Source organism: Numida meleagris, chromosome 1, assembly GCF_002078875.1.
Source record: "Numida meleagris isolate 19003 breed g44 Domestic line chromosome 1, NumMel1.0, whole genome shotgun sequence".
Taxonomy (NCBI): Eukaryota; Metazoa; Chordata; class Aves; order Galliformes; family Numididae; genus Numida; species Numida meleagris.
Window position 1 is genome coordinate 111,352,926 of NC_034409.1, and position 15,018 is coordinate 111,367,943.

Genomic DNA, 15,018 nt, shown 5'->3' on the forward strand with positions numbered 1-15,018 from the left:
GACTATGAATAATCTGGCCACTGAACACTTTAGCCAGCGACACCAGCATCTAGCATACAGTCTGTATTTTAAGTGGAATGATTTATCAGTTGCTCACTCATTTTATGTGAACGTGTTCAATAAATGAGTTAAGGCATGAGTTAAGCAAAGACTTCTGACCTCTGCTCCTATACATCCCCTTTAACAGTCACAACTCCATCATTTCAACCAAGGGAAACAACAGTATCTGTGATACGTAGGTTAGGATCAAGTGTGTGATGATAGGACACGCTATTTGGGTAAGTAGTGCTGCCAAACAGAACATATAATGACAGTTGGGGAGTATTCACATTCCTTTTCTTCCAAGCTGCTAATGTGCATAAGACTTTTATGAGCATAGTTTTCTTTGAGACTTCCCCTCCTTTGAAATTCATTTTAATTTGGACAAAAGATTCCAAATTTATTGCTTTGCAGTCTATCCATCTCCACTGCAGACCTTAGTTACTTAAAGAATCAAGTCATAACGGAAAACAACTCTAGTCTAATGCTGGAAAACACACAAGCATTCATCACACCCCCAAAATTAATATCAAGACACTCCACCCTCCATCTATACACACAAAACAAAACTTACCGTCTTTTCCTCATTTTCAAATGCTTCCCTTGCTTCTTCATAAGTACAGATTTCTTCTCTGCATTCATGTTCTATGTCCCCTTGCTTTAATTCTTCCAAAAATTTGTTGGCTCTTCGATATCTTTTATACACAGAATTGGCTTTGTCCTCTGTTAAGAACACTGAATAAGAGGAGAGAATAATGGTCACTTCTAAAACATACCCAAAAACTCATGAGGACAATACTCAAAGAAAATGTGCATTTTGGAAACAATCTTTTTCAAACTCTTCCCCTTTATTTAATAGAATCAAAGGCCTTTTCTGGTTTTGTTCACTATTAAGAACATTTGGGCCTACAATTTCAGTAGTTACTGCTACATCAAGAAATGTGATGGATCCTGATTCAGTATCATGTTCCTGTATGCTTAAACAAGACTGAAGCCTGTGCCTAAGAACAGTGCCCAGAAGAGACAGCCACACGCTCAGTTAAAATGCTTTTTCAAACTAAGACAACACAGAACAAACAAAACCTGGCTGCGAACATCCAAAGAAATATTTGCAACTGCTTGAGGGCATCACAGCTAGAATACTCAGAAGTTTTTGATGCTGCAAATATTTCTGAATATTACCCAGCTGTATGCACCAGAACAGCATCATTTATCAAAGTTTAGTCCCATCTACTTTCTTAAGCAACTTTGAAGCAGACTTGCTGCCTTTATTTCAGAAATGTCAGGGATGAAATAGCAACTCTTTTGGAGGTATAGAGGAAGTAGTCCCATTCCATCTCCTTAAATAATACACAGAACCCCACCTAATTTGCCGAAGCAAATAAAATAACCCCAGAAGACAACCAAAGTTCTGATAAAGGTATTCTTATTTGCTTTCCTTAGTTTTCTGTTCAAATAAAAGAGCTGGAAATAATCTTCTAAGGTTCCATTCTTCTCTCAAATTCCCTGACCAAATGATTTTTACAGTAACATGTAGCAATTGAAACACTTCAAAACCCAGTAGGCTTACTAGACCTTACTCAAAAGGTACTTCTGCAGTGAATGATACACATATTCCTCAGGTATTTTAAGTCAGGAAGCAAGAACACTGTGCCAATACAACACTGTTCTTGGGCTCTCACTGCTAGCAATAGGGGCTAAAAATTCAATGCACTGCCATATTAACATACTCATACTCTCTTCCTCATCAGTGCTACTATTTCTGCACTGGTTCATTTACAGCTAATCTGGGATCTCTGATCAGCTTATGAAGACAAAACTCTCACTGTCTGCAGAAGGACAGAGATTAACTGATTTAAACAAGATTTATCTACGATTTCATATGAATAGATCTTCTATTTCTACCCTAATTCTCTTATTTGAATACTAAGAAAAAAAAAAAAGGATGCCTGCAAATCTACAAAGATAGGTCACTACACTTTTGCTTTACTGAACTTAGATGTGGGAGCATTTTTCACCAGTGGGGATACTACCACAATTAGGCTTATCTACTTTACTTTAATTTCATTTTACTCAGTATGTGTGTTGTAATCTCTTTGTTAAAATTCATTAGACAGTCACCCTCCTTTTGCAAAGGATTAAGTATTTGAAGATCAAACTCCAAGCTAATCAGTCATTCATCTACTTTCAGTTGGATATATGTGGTGTGTACGTGCACCATGTAAATTACCTTATTCACAATGCTGTCAGAGTTTCTGTGTGTACAGCTCTACATCTGCCTGTTTTTCAATTCTGGTTTTTGATAACACCACAGGTGAGCACATGGGCATTTCCTACTGTGCAAGTTCACTGTCTAAATAACAAATACTCAAAATTCTCCTTCAAAGAGAAAGAAAAGGAATGGCTTCTGTCTCCCCACACAATTCTCCCGACTCCTCCCTAAGTCTGAAGAATTGGCTTGTTTTCCCCATGCCTTAGCAATCACCTAAAAGTCAGGAGATGAAAGACTTGGTCACACCAGGAAGCCAGCATGCATCCATGTATGGGGACGCCAGTGCTCTACCTACTTCTCACCAACTCCTCTTATTAGCATTCTTGAAGCCGAAGAAGCTACAGCCCCGACTCTCTTAAGAGTGTTGTCACAAAAGAGTAGATAACGCACTGTAAATCAAGTTTCCCCTCCTTCAAGGGATAAAACCTAGGGAATTACATTTCACAGGTAGAGTTCATCCTTGAAAAGAGAGAGGAGAGAAACTATAACAGCTTCATACTGGATGCAAAGGGAAAAGGAATAAAGAGGAAAATACAAGCGGTTTCAAATCTGGATGTTTTCAACAACTGGCTCTCAGAAAGTATGTACAAATCTTGTTTCCAAAAACCAGATAAGTATACACTTGCACTGCAAAATACATTGATGAAGAACAGAAAAGCATTAAGACAATTTTCAAGAATGGTCAATATGCAACTTTTTAAAAGAAAAACCACACTCTCCCTCCCCCCCAGTACACGATCTGCCTCTCTTCTGTCATGATACAGTATAGAAAATGCACACATCAAAGAAAAAAAAGCCCACTGAGAAGACTAATCCACACACATTAACTCTGAATGTATTTGATAAATAATCATCTATGATTAGTCCAGATCAGGAACAGCATTTGACCTTGTGAGACTAGATAGAATGAAGTACAACATTGTTCATTTGTTTGTTTTGATTTGACATTTTTAAAGTTCTGCACAGTCATTATGACTTTAAATTCTTATTGAGAAGTCAATAAAAAAGCAGTAATGAAAGAAACATGCACTGATCAAAGCAATCTTGATGCAGGCACTGATAGAAATGTAATGATTTAATGAGAATCTGTCACTTCCTGATGAATGCTATAAAGAAAAATAATGGTACCATGTTGCAGAAACCACACGGACTTCTTAGTATTCTATGACTGTCATCATGGAAACATTCAATTATAATTGCATAGGAGCACGTAAAAATCCACTTTGGGTTGGATGCCCACCTAACTGAGATAAGATGTGGCTGAATTCACTGCAGCTGTTAATATGAAACTGAAAATGATGAGGAAAGAATAACATGGTGAGAATAAGAGCAGTACAATTAAGCTTAATGTTTCACTTTGTTAGGAAGACTAACAAATACAAGAAAAAAATTGAAACAATGATTTTGATGTTATTCGAGATAGACAGTACTCTGTGTGTAAACAATACTTGGTTTTTAGCAAAGTATTTATGCATCAAAAAGCTATAAAAAAAACTTTTCTTTGTTTGACAATATTATTGGAGAGAGTAATATAGCCAGATCAATTTATAACACACTATCAGGAAAACCTGTGCAAGGTGAAATTCAACTAGAACTATGAAGAATCAGGCAAGGACATGCATGTGAGGATAAATATGTCTCAGCCTGCCAGCTGAAGATATCACAGCCAAAGAAAACCGGCTTCAAGTCCATAGTGATAGAGAAACAGGGAGCAGTGCTGTGGGAAAAATATCCTGATACACAGAAATGCTGCATAAGCAACGTCTATAGCATTGTGGGCACCAAAGCCAGCTCTGTTGAATCCACTGCTGATGCCCCCATTTTCTGACTCTTTACCAACACCCAGGGATATAAAAGCCACAAACAAATACCAGAAATAAGCATTTCACTTGAAACTGAAAAGTGAAGCTACTGATAAACATGAATGTTCGTTGGTGATCTTAATAAAACTATTTGATTTGCACAGGGAAGAAGGTAGAAAAATGTTTTGAGCATTCACTTATAAAGCTTGAAAAGTGACTTCTGCTGTGAGATCCTGGAATTACTGGAATAAGCTTAGGAACACAAACTGAAGGATACAATGTTAGAAATCAGCTCTGTGGTCTTTCTTCTGCAGCCAGGTTACACAGGTCCACAAATGAGTTGGTCATACTTTAATATTATACACAGACCATAATTCTGAGCCACAACAGTAGTACAATTCCAATTCAGTTTAATGTGGACAAAGATCTGCATGACATGTGACATTAAAATCAGTTCAATACCAAAGACTTATGTACAAACTGATTAGGATTTTGAGAGGACAGTTTCGAGGAACGCTAATGCCTCTTTCACGGGGAACAGTAAGGAATGCACATTCATCACCAAGTTAAACTTACCACTGTCCATGATGATTACTGTCAAGGCACGAAGGTTCCAAATATCAAATCTGAAAATGAAAAAGGAAACATCTTGTTGAGTTGTGAATTACGATGAACTTGGGAAAGTTTATAATAATATGTGGAAATAAAGATAAATGTATTATATCAGTGTTGGAAACCTTGTGGTTGAGATTCATCTCCATTTTGAGTGGTGTCACTACCACACGCATAGTAACTTTGGCAGTGTCAGAGTACTAGCCAACATAAGATGACTCTTAAGAGATGGTGAATGCTTTGACCTTTTTCAAAGTTTTCCATATTTAGAATATGCAAGGATAATGATATGAAATAGGTGTGTTTCGTTTTAAACTAATCTGAAACCTGTTTTACAGCTTAAAAGGTTGAAGTATCTTATCTAGGACTCAAACTCACTCTGCAGAGAACATCAAGCCAACTTCATTCTACAGATCAGATTTAGGAAATCAGAATGAACACATACAAAATCGTTCAAAGTCTGCTACTGATTAAAACAGGATGCATTAAGATCAAAGGTAAAACAAGACCTGTGATTTGGCAAAAGAACCTGCAATTCATCCAGGGATCCCAGCCAGCCCTACAAGAACTTGCACGTACTTTATCCTCATCTTGGAAGGAGAAAAGACAAAAAGACACGCAGTCAAGAAACAGCCTGAAGCACAGTGCAGCCACCGGATAGTTACTAAGATCCACACCTGAAAGTTGCAGCTGTTATTTGATGGACTGTTTTCAGTTTCTTGGAGTCTTCAGTAGTTTAAGAAAATAAAAGCTTTAAGCGAAGGACCAGAACATCACAGCTGTCTAACCAAGTTGGTAGAACAACACATTGAGGTTAAAGATTTTTTACTAATAAATTACCAACTCCTAAAGATTAGCATCAGTTCTACTTCAGAGGTCAAGTTACACATCAACATATCATTCCATATGCATGCCCTCAACCTCCATAAAATCAAAACCTCATATGCAAACATCTCCATTAAAAAGTGCTAACTGTGCACAAATGTTGGCTGCAGTTGCTGTAATAAACAGGGAAAGTTAAGACTTCCAACACTAATTTGTTAAGAGCAGACTGTAATACTCACCATAAATGCTGCTGAAGTGAATGGAGCTCTATAAACACATCCCAGTCTTCTAACAAAATTGTAGGCCTGGGACTAAACTAATTATGCCAGTTTTCCTACAAACGTGTATCTTTTTTTTTTTTTTTAATGCTATGCCACCTTCTGTCCCCATCTCTGTATCTGCCCAAAGTTCTTTATTTCCAAGCATTTGCCTCCCTTGCGTTCCCACAACTGATGGCTAGTTTCCTGCCATGGCAGTTCAATACATGCTGAGTGAGAGGCTGATGTAGGCAGTGATGCCCTGCTGCTACGCAGGAAAAACACAGAAGTCAAGCCCACAGAACAGCCTTTTCCCACCCACCACAGAGGAACTACTCAGGTCATTCATTAAATTTCAGTCCTCTGCTCTCTGATAATCTTGGTTCTAATCGAATAAATGGTTCAAAAATTTTTTGGAAAAGGAGATCAGAAGACAAGGACATGAACCTTTTTTCTCTTCATAAACTCGATGATAAAACTGAAGAGGGTTGGGCAACACGACAGGAGTATCTTGACTTGCTACTGACTCATTAATTCCTTTACCCAGCTTTTTACTTAGAATTTCATGATTTTTAGTCTTCAAGAACCTCACTGACAGGTAACATGGTCTAATGGTGTCAGCACAATGTTTTTCATATATGTATACATTTAAAATATATATACATACATTCACAAACACCAATGCAAGAACAAAAACACCATAGATAATATCTTAGTTGTAACACTAATGTTTAACGTTTCAGGAATTTATATTAATATATATCATTCTCTTCCCACTCTCCAAGAGTAGGTCATACAGTGGACAGCACAGACTGGAATACAGCTGAGCTATTCATCATATTCCAAGTTCAACAGTAAGCTGATGTATCTTACCATAGACTGCTAAACAAGTGATCATTTCTGAGCATCTACTTGACTGTCAGTGTGATGGTAAAAAAAAATCCCAAACCAAAACAAATCAACAAACACTAAACAATCAACCATTCACCTCTAGTAGGAAATATAATGACTCAATAGGAAATACAATGAGTTCTAAGGCATACACAAGACAGCAAAGGAGATGTACCAAGGCCTGTGCTATTTACCAGCATGGCTACGCTGGAAACCAAGGGGCTGTAGCATCTTACATTTTGAAGCAACGTATCAAGCTGTACATTTCTTCCCAAACATAAGTATTTTTCTGTAATCGTGAGCGTTCACACTTTGTACACACTGTACAAGCATAAATCATAAAATATCATGTACCCCATAAATTGAGATGACTGATTTCAGCAATAAAAATTGTCAGCTCAAGACAGTATTTCTGTAAAGCTTTGCTGCATGTTAAAATAACCATATTCTGTTAGCATATGCTCCTGGCTCCATTTTCTGACCACAAGTTTAATTGAAATGTATGTACACCACATACCATTAGAGGGCAGAGGATCTGACAGAGGGCACATAAACCTAAAGTGCCTTCAATATTCTTGCTCACCGATTGTCATGTATTCTAGAGGAAAAAAACTAATGTTGAGCGCAAAGTATCAGGAAAGGATTCTTAAGGGATAATGTAGAGCAGCAGCAATATCTTTCCTCTCTCAACTTCTCACTTGCTGAATTAACAGTGACTTGGAACAAAGTAAGGCCAACAGGCTCTTCTCACAACAGGGGAAGAATGTGCACTCTAGTGCACAGGTAGAGAAGGGGAGATGGTTTTTTCCCCAGTTTTGCAATACAACTCTAACAAGAGATACAGTGGTTAGTTTTAGTTATGTAACCTGTACAATTAATGAGACTACTGAGATGCAGTTTACAGTCAGATGCCCTCAAAGAACCATAAATATTTAGGTTCTGCTAGAGCTATTCATGAAAGCAAATATATTCAAGGGACACTACTAAGTGAAACATCAGTAGATGCTCAATACAAAAACGAACACCCCTCTTTTAGTCCTGAGCCTCAAAGCAGGTGCAATGAAACAACCAAAATATTCCTGTAGGAGGTCTGTTTAGAAGAAAAATGAAAATAATTTATTACACAGGTAGACAGACAATTATTAAACTGTCATTTTTTTTCAAAATGTGGGATCCCAGTTCCACATTTGCCTTTTGCATCCTTGTAAGAAAATGTAACAGAAGGCTACAACTTCACTTATTACAATCTCTTCCAAAAGAACCTTTTTCCTCAGGAAAAGCACACAAAAGGATTTACGTGGATTCAGACACTGGAGAAATATATTGCTTTTGCTCTGGGCAGGACATCCTTGCTTTACAGATATGGCACAAGACTGTACTTTTTAAGTTTGACCTCCTGGCAACAGCAACTAGCCATGGAGTCAGATTAGGAATAAAGAGGGATTAAGCACTTTGGAAACTGCTACCAGACAAATATACAAAAGATTTGTCCCACCTGAGACTACAAAGAACACGGATATGAGGAAACAGAACTGAAAAAACCCTTAACCTTTCTAAACGCTATCCAATCACAGTATTATAACACATTATCATTAATTTTGATTACGTAGGGATTGAAACCACAGCCTGGATCAGTAAGAGAAGCTTGTACTTAGGGGAATGCCATTACGTCTTAAAATCAATAAAATATATAATCACTCAGAACTTGCATGCTAAGTACAACTCTTACAGAGCTGCACTTGACAGAGAAAAGGCTGCTCATGACTGCCACTGGGCTATGTTTCAGCTGGCTGAGGCTGAGTCTTAAGCTTCTGCCTCAGCTTCATGACCCATTCTTAGAGGTTTTTCTTTTTTTCCTGTTGTTTTAGAGCTGTGATAGTATTCTGGCTGCTTATTCCCTGGTTCCTGCCAAGCTCTTCCAGTTACTGTAAGTTAAGACATCTCTTCCTCACCTTCCTTCCCAACCAGACACAATCTCCCAATATACACATTTTGGCGAGCAGGACACCTGTTCAGAGAAGCAACATCACTTTCCTTTCTGAGGGGGAGGGTTTGGGCTAGTTTCATTGTTTCCAAGTGCATGGGGACACCTGGGGCAGTTCTTGGGAAAAATGAATGCTTACATAACTAGCAGCATCGAAATCCAGAACTACACAAGTTCTCAAGAGACCTTTCTCATCAGCATACACAGCAGCAACTCAGACACCCCAGTTTTCTGTACACTTGACGTTAAAAGATGTCGCTTCAGGTTAGACATAATTACTCTGCTTTGGAAATTCAACTTTGGAGTAATCAACTTGATAACCCATAGAAACACTGGAATGGCAATAACCAATTCCTTTTTTTTTCTTCTTTTTTTTTTTTTTAAGTGGGAATGGTGCATGCTTAAATAAGACTATCACAGTAAGCTGTATTTTTATCCTGATTTTGTATTGCATCAAAAGTAGTGATTCCATGTAACATAACCATTCTAACTTTTGCTCTCTTCGATGCCTTTTAACGAAATTTGACACCAAAATTTCCTTATGCGTTACCTTAAGTCTTCTCTGAAAATCAATGACCAAGAAGAACAGAGAAATCCATTAATGTTTTCAGTGAAGTACAGATGGGTTTCACCATTTGTGGAAGCCTTTCAGGAGGCAGGTGCCACAGACAACAGTAACTCATTACCTATTTTCACTGGCAGAAGGCAGGCAGTCAGCAAGCATACAGCCTCAGCCTGTACAAACATTGACAAGTTGCTAAGATTTGTCTAAAGTCTTACATATAGTATAAAGTTGGAGAGATGAAAATAGAGAAATAGCACAGCCAGCACACAAGAAGTGTCTAAGCACATTGTAATTCAGTTGACAGCTGAGTCACAAAAAATATGCATGTTAGAGAACAGAAGAGAACCCAGATTACTCAAGTAGAAAAGTGCAAGAGGTGACAGAGGCAAGAAAATAGCTTCCTTACAGTTGCGGTGCTCTCTGATCTAATTACAGTTTAAGTGATGGCTTCCAAATCAAACTCAGGCTGTTAACTACTTCGATAGTATCTACTCAAACTCTGTCGTGAACAGATGGACTCATTTGAAACCAGTACAGTGGTCATAGATAATAGCCTATAAGCGCTGCAGATTTATCTCTGTCAATGACTAGGCTCACATTAGCCAGGAATGCAGAGCAATACGAACAAGTCTAAAGAACAAAACAGCTGGTAATGAGGGCCCAACACTAACACAACAGGCATGGTGAACATTTCGCTTTGCAGTAGCTCTGATTTGGTTCCGTGAGCTGAATGAATACTGTGTGGTTGTTGGACTGCATTAGGTATGCTCTCGAAGCGCATCTTTTCCTTTACTTTCACCCAAACGTAATTCAGTTTCACTGTTTTAAAATGATTCCGCAACATGAACTAAAGCACAGAAAGAGGTGACAACTAGGAGTTTTGCTTCCATAAAACACTCCTAATCTGAAGCAAAATGCTGCTGCAGATACACCCAGTGTGTATCCAAAGTAGCAAGAGGCTGTGAGGAAGGAAGCTCCAGATAAAATCATTTCACAGCAAAGACTCAGAGGTTGTCATGGGACAACAGTGAATGGCTGGCAAAACTTCCTGTGGAGCTACAGAACTCCTTCAACAAACAAGTAGACCAAAACAGAGATAACATGAAACTCCTTCAAGCAAGAAAGCAGTGGCTGGGCTGCTAGGTAGGAGTATGCCCAACCCAAACCCTCCATTTTCAGGGCAATACCTGAAAATGCCAAGCTTTCCTACAGTAGGAGGGAATTAAAAATAAAAAGATAATCAAACACAAGCAAAACAAAAGAGATAAAACTACAAAACACTACAACAACGAAAGAAACAACAACAACCAAAAATCAAATCCAAACAAAGCACTTCACCACAGTAAAACAGACTTCTTGAGCAGCCTGTGTGTCTCATCTTCAAATGCTGTGTTCTCCCTTCAGATATTAAACAGTACTCTGGTTTTAAGAATTCAGTCTAGTCAAACCACTCAACTCTTCTCAAATTCAACCGGTGTGTTGAACGTACTTAAAACTAATTAAAAGAAACAAAATGCTGATACACCGCATAGCACAGAGCCCAATCAAGGAACTAAAAACCTGAAATATCAGAGGTTTTGCTTAGAAAGAGAAGGAAAAAAACAAAGAGGCGTACAACTAACCTGGTATGTAGGAGACAACGCGGCCACCTCCCACCCCCACCAAACACTCCATGGACAGAAAGCACTCCCTACACAGAGTGAAACTTGTGATTACAGACTGCAAAATTAAAATCCAGTTTATGACCACCATTATCACTGTTTGCAGTAACTTTCCAAAATTTGTTACTAGCTTCTTCAATAAAAAAGGTCAAGCAACAGTACCTGAGCAGAGTCCATTCACCAGAATATAACTTCATTGCAAGGACAGTTTGCCCCATTCAGAAAAGGTCACAAGACCGAGGCTAAAATACGTACAATTTTTCCTACCTGGAAATCCTTACAGATATTTTTTCCCCAGTATATCTTTTAGAAAGCAAAACCATGACCCAAATGTCACAAACAATACCTTTCTGCTTTTTCCAATAACAGAAGCTGGCCATACAAAATTCAGCCTCCAACTGTATCAGTCCGTATCCCATATTCTTCCCAGATGAAGTGAAGAAAGATCTGACAATTCTGCACATTTGAAAAAGATTATCCTCAATTCTCTGAGGCTGTTACTTGAAATTGTTGCAGTGCTCTGAAGGTTAAGGAGCAATAGCAATTCTAAACTACCGCTATTTTTGAAGTAAAGGGGAATGAGGAAAAAGAGAGCTCAGAATGTGCACTTTTATAGCCAAAAGAAACATGGATCATTTTATGCATCTTTGCTGCACATGCAATAATTTTATAACAAACCTAAGCCTGCCACTTCATAAAGTTTATTTTGCTTTTCTGTGAAGGAGAAAAGGTGCGGTGAATATTCAGCTCCGTTCGGAAATTGCATTTAGCACTTGCTCGGTAGTCCAATGTCTCACACCTCATTTAATTTAGAAAAATTATCCAGAAGCAATAAAAAGTAATTTCTCTAGTTTAGTGTAGCACTTCACAGAGAAATGTGCAAACAAAGCCCTGTCTTCCAAATATTTATGCACCGTCAGCACATCTCAATACAAGTTTCCACCCAGCCTGTTTTCCCCTGAAGCAATGCACATTTGATGGCATTTCAGAGCACGTTTTAATGGGATTTTCCAGTCATGCAAAAATTAAGTTGTACAGAAGTGCCAGAAGAATTATAAGAAAGCCATAAATACATATTTCATCTTATTGAGTTATATGATAACTAGGAGAAAAGATAACGGGGAACAGCTGCTACTACTGAATTTTTATTATTTTTTTCTATCACGTGGGGGAACTGCATAAAAAGAGCACACAAAGGCAGACAGCACTAGAAATCATAAAAGAGCTGCAGACAGTAAAAGGGTAAATACCCTATATAAAGCAGAAAATACATCTTTTTAATATTGCTGCTTCCTTCTCTCCTAACAGGCACGCTCTTTTCCCCCTTCTCATCAGCATTACTTGAATTTCCATATAAATTAAGCGTGCACACATCCAGACTGACTCTTCTAAAGCATTACACATTTGAACAAGCCTACACACAATCACTCCGGCTGATCTACATGTTTGCAGTGTAGTAAAACAAGACGGTAACAAGATGGATTTGGCTTCAGCCATGAAGAGGAGTTAAGGAATTTCTCCTCCCTTCCACTCCTCACTGAAGATCAGTGTCCCCGATTTGAGCTAAGGCAGTTAGGTGCTCTGCATTGCAGCTTCACACAAACCGTTCTATCAGGCTCCCACTCCTCCTCCATCCCTTCACTCTCAAAGGCTTCTGCAGAAAAGTAGTATAAACTTCCTAGACTGCATTTGCTGCTGAAGCCAACCTCTAAGTACACTAGTTCTGCATCCCTTTTAAGTCCCAATAACAATCTGCCTTTTGTTTAGACATCAAGTACCAATTTTCATTTTAAACTGATACAATTCTGTAAGAATTACTAGAAATGCCAAATACTTTAACAGTATTATTTTCAAAGGGTACTAATATAGTTTGCCTATTTTTAGATTGCCATACTTGAGCAAAAAGGCTTTGTGTCTAGCTGGGGATTCCTCATGTCCTCCAGTCCAACAATTACACTTGCTGGTCCTTTTCCATCAGCTAGTATACAATAGTAGAAAAATAAAGTTGCATTAGTGGAAGTTTTCCTAAATAAAGCAAACTACAGAACCCTTTTGAATATTATCACTCAAGAAAAGACTGGAAGACAAGTTAATATTGGAATAAATACTACAGAAAAGCTTTAAGTCACAGCCTCTCATTGATCTACCACACAGCATAACTCCAGAGAAAACAAAGCCAAAGAGTTCCAGCAGTCACAAAGCCACCAGTATCAGAGATTAGTTACAAAGCATTTCTGATACTTTCCAGCACTGAAAGCAGTACATCAGCTCCCAGAACTAGAACAATAAAACTATTGACGCTCCTACTTAAAAAATGATTCAGTACATTACACACTCTGCTTGTGAGTAGGAAGTACAAAAAAATACAAAACAAGAACAGTTCAGAAGAATTTTGGCTTTAAAAATGAGTTTTAAAAGACTTAAGGCAAGGAAAATTTTACATATTGAAATCAGATACTGACATGCCAAATTAAAGGACAAAATTAACCACATTTGAAGATATGATTTATCTTAGTTTTGTCAAAAACTCACGCAATTAGGATAAGAGTTAATTGCTAAAAAATTCATCTGCAACAGGAAGATCCTCCACTGCATCTGCATGCCTAACATTTGTTTTTGGAAGATTCAAAGGGTGGGTTTCCCTCCCACCCATAAGCTGAATACCCTCCCCAGCATCTAGAGAATGCAGAAGGGGGCAGGAGTCTTCTAATGCACACAAACAGGTTATTGATTTTTTTTTTTTTATAGTTTCGTAGTTCTGTTGTATACATTTACAAATGAAATGCACTGCAGAGGTCACTGGAGAACCTTCCTAGGCTTTCTGCCACCAGTGGCTACAGCTCTACCTTTTTGTATTTCTGTGTAGATCAAGTCACCTGAGCAGAAATTCCATCAAACCTTTGCCCAGAGCTCGTAAAGAACAGCAGCCACAGTGAAAGCACTTTGACAGTTCAGATTTTCCAAGACAAATGCAGATGTGACGAGCTTGTAGCTGGGCACTTCTTTATAGTTTGCCACAAGCAGCCTTTCCATAAAAGATAAGCTTGTTCACCTTGTTTCTCACCTTCTGACTTTGCCACCCCCCAGATCTATTCACCAGGACCTTGTCCCTCTTGAAGAAATTCTGTGGGTCTTGCCATTCGAGCAGCTTGCTGCTTCTCTCCGAAGATGTGCGAAGAAAGATATTGATGCACTGCTGCTTCACTGAGAGGAAGTTTCAGGGCTGGCACTTAGCTCAACACCAGTTGTCATGGTTTTGTGATTTTCGGTTATTGGTATTCCACATCATAACATCATGTACGCCCGTAAACCGTTGACACCAGTAAAGCTGCTGCCTGAGCAAGTAGTTTTGCCCCCTGACAGCCACGCGGTCCTGCTCCCTCCCTGAGCCAACACAGGCTCTGGCTGGCAGCCATGCAGCTAATGGAAAGCCTTTCATGTGCCTGAGTTTGTTTAAAAACGAATCATCTCCTGGTTCACATGACTACACAGTATTAGGGAAATGGTCAAAATGAAAAATTTAACAAGGATGGAACGGAAAAGCAACTCATGTTTTCAAGCAGTAGGATATGCTTAGATCAGATAAGCCGCTTACAAAGCCACACACTCAGTTCTTCATCCCAAGCCATTCCTTTATTTTGTTGCTGCTCACAGCTCTGATAAGTGGCAGCAGCAAACAGAAAATAGCACAGTGAGTCCATTTCATTTCTGATACTCATATTGCTCAGCAGCACTGAAAGAAAACATCAAGGACTGTGCTAATTTGAGATGCTGCAGGGCAAAGGCACAGGAAGGCAGGCAAGAGTTTGCTGAGGATACTGCTGTTGAAACCTTCCCACTGCAGCAAGAACGAAGGTTAGGAAAAGAATGAAAAGAAAGGTGCTACTCTTCCCAGCTTTAGCAAATAGTTAGGAGTATCACTCTATAAATAAAAGCTGAAGTATACGCACGGTCAGTAAATAGCACACAGATAAACCTGGTAGGTTTATCCACAGGCAGGTGCAAAAGTTCATGTCTGATGAATGCCACTATCTGGTAGCATTCCTATAAACTGCTTTCTGCCAGCAAGATAACAAATCTATGTTTACTGAGTGAAAAAAAGAATCATTC

General features: G+C 38.6%; 1 protein-coding gene across 4 annotated transcripts in view; it reads right to left on the reverse strand.

Annotated features, from left to right (window-relative positions):
* The window catches only part of PRRG1 (proline rich and Gla domain 1), a 30,924-nt gene that overhangs the window by 11,384 nt on the left and 4,522 nt on the right, over positions 1 to 15,018 (reverse strand). For 3 of the 4 annotated variants that reach the window (XM_021407968.1, XM_021407953.1, XM_021407969.1), the window contains exons 2-3: positions 4,690 to 4,739; positions 614 to 774 (exon numbers count right to left, since the gene is read on the reverse strand). In XM_021407968.1, coding sequence (XP_021263643.1) covers positions 614 to 774; positions 4,690 to 4,699 — 171 coding nt within the window. In that variant the 5' untranslated portion in view covers positions 4,700 to 4,739. Of the gene's footprint in view, positions 1 to 613; positions 775 to 4,689; positions 4,740 to 5,789; positions 5,812 to 15,018 lie in introns of those variants that run through there. The other variant, XM_021407962.1, reaches the window with a different exon arrangement.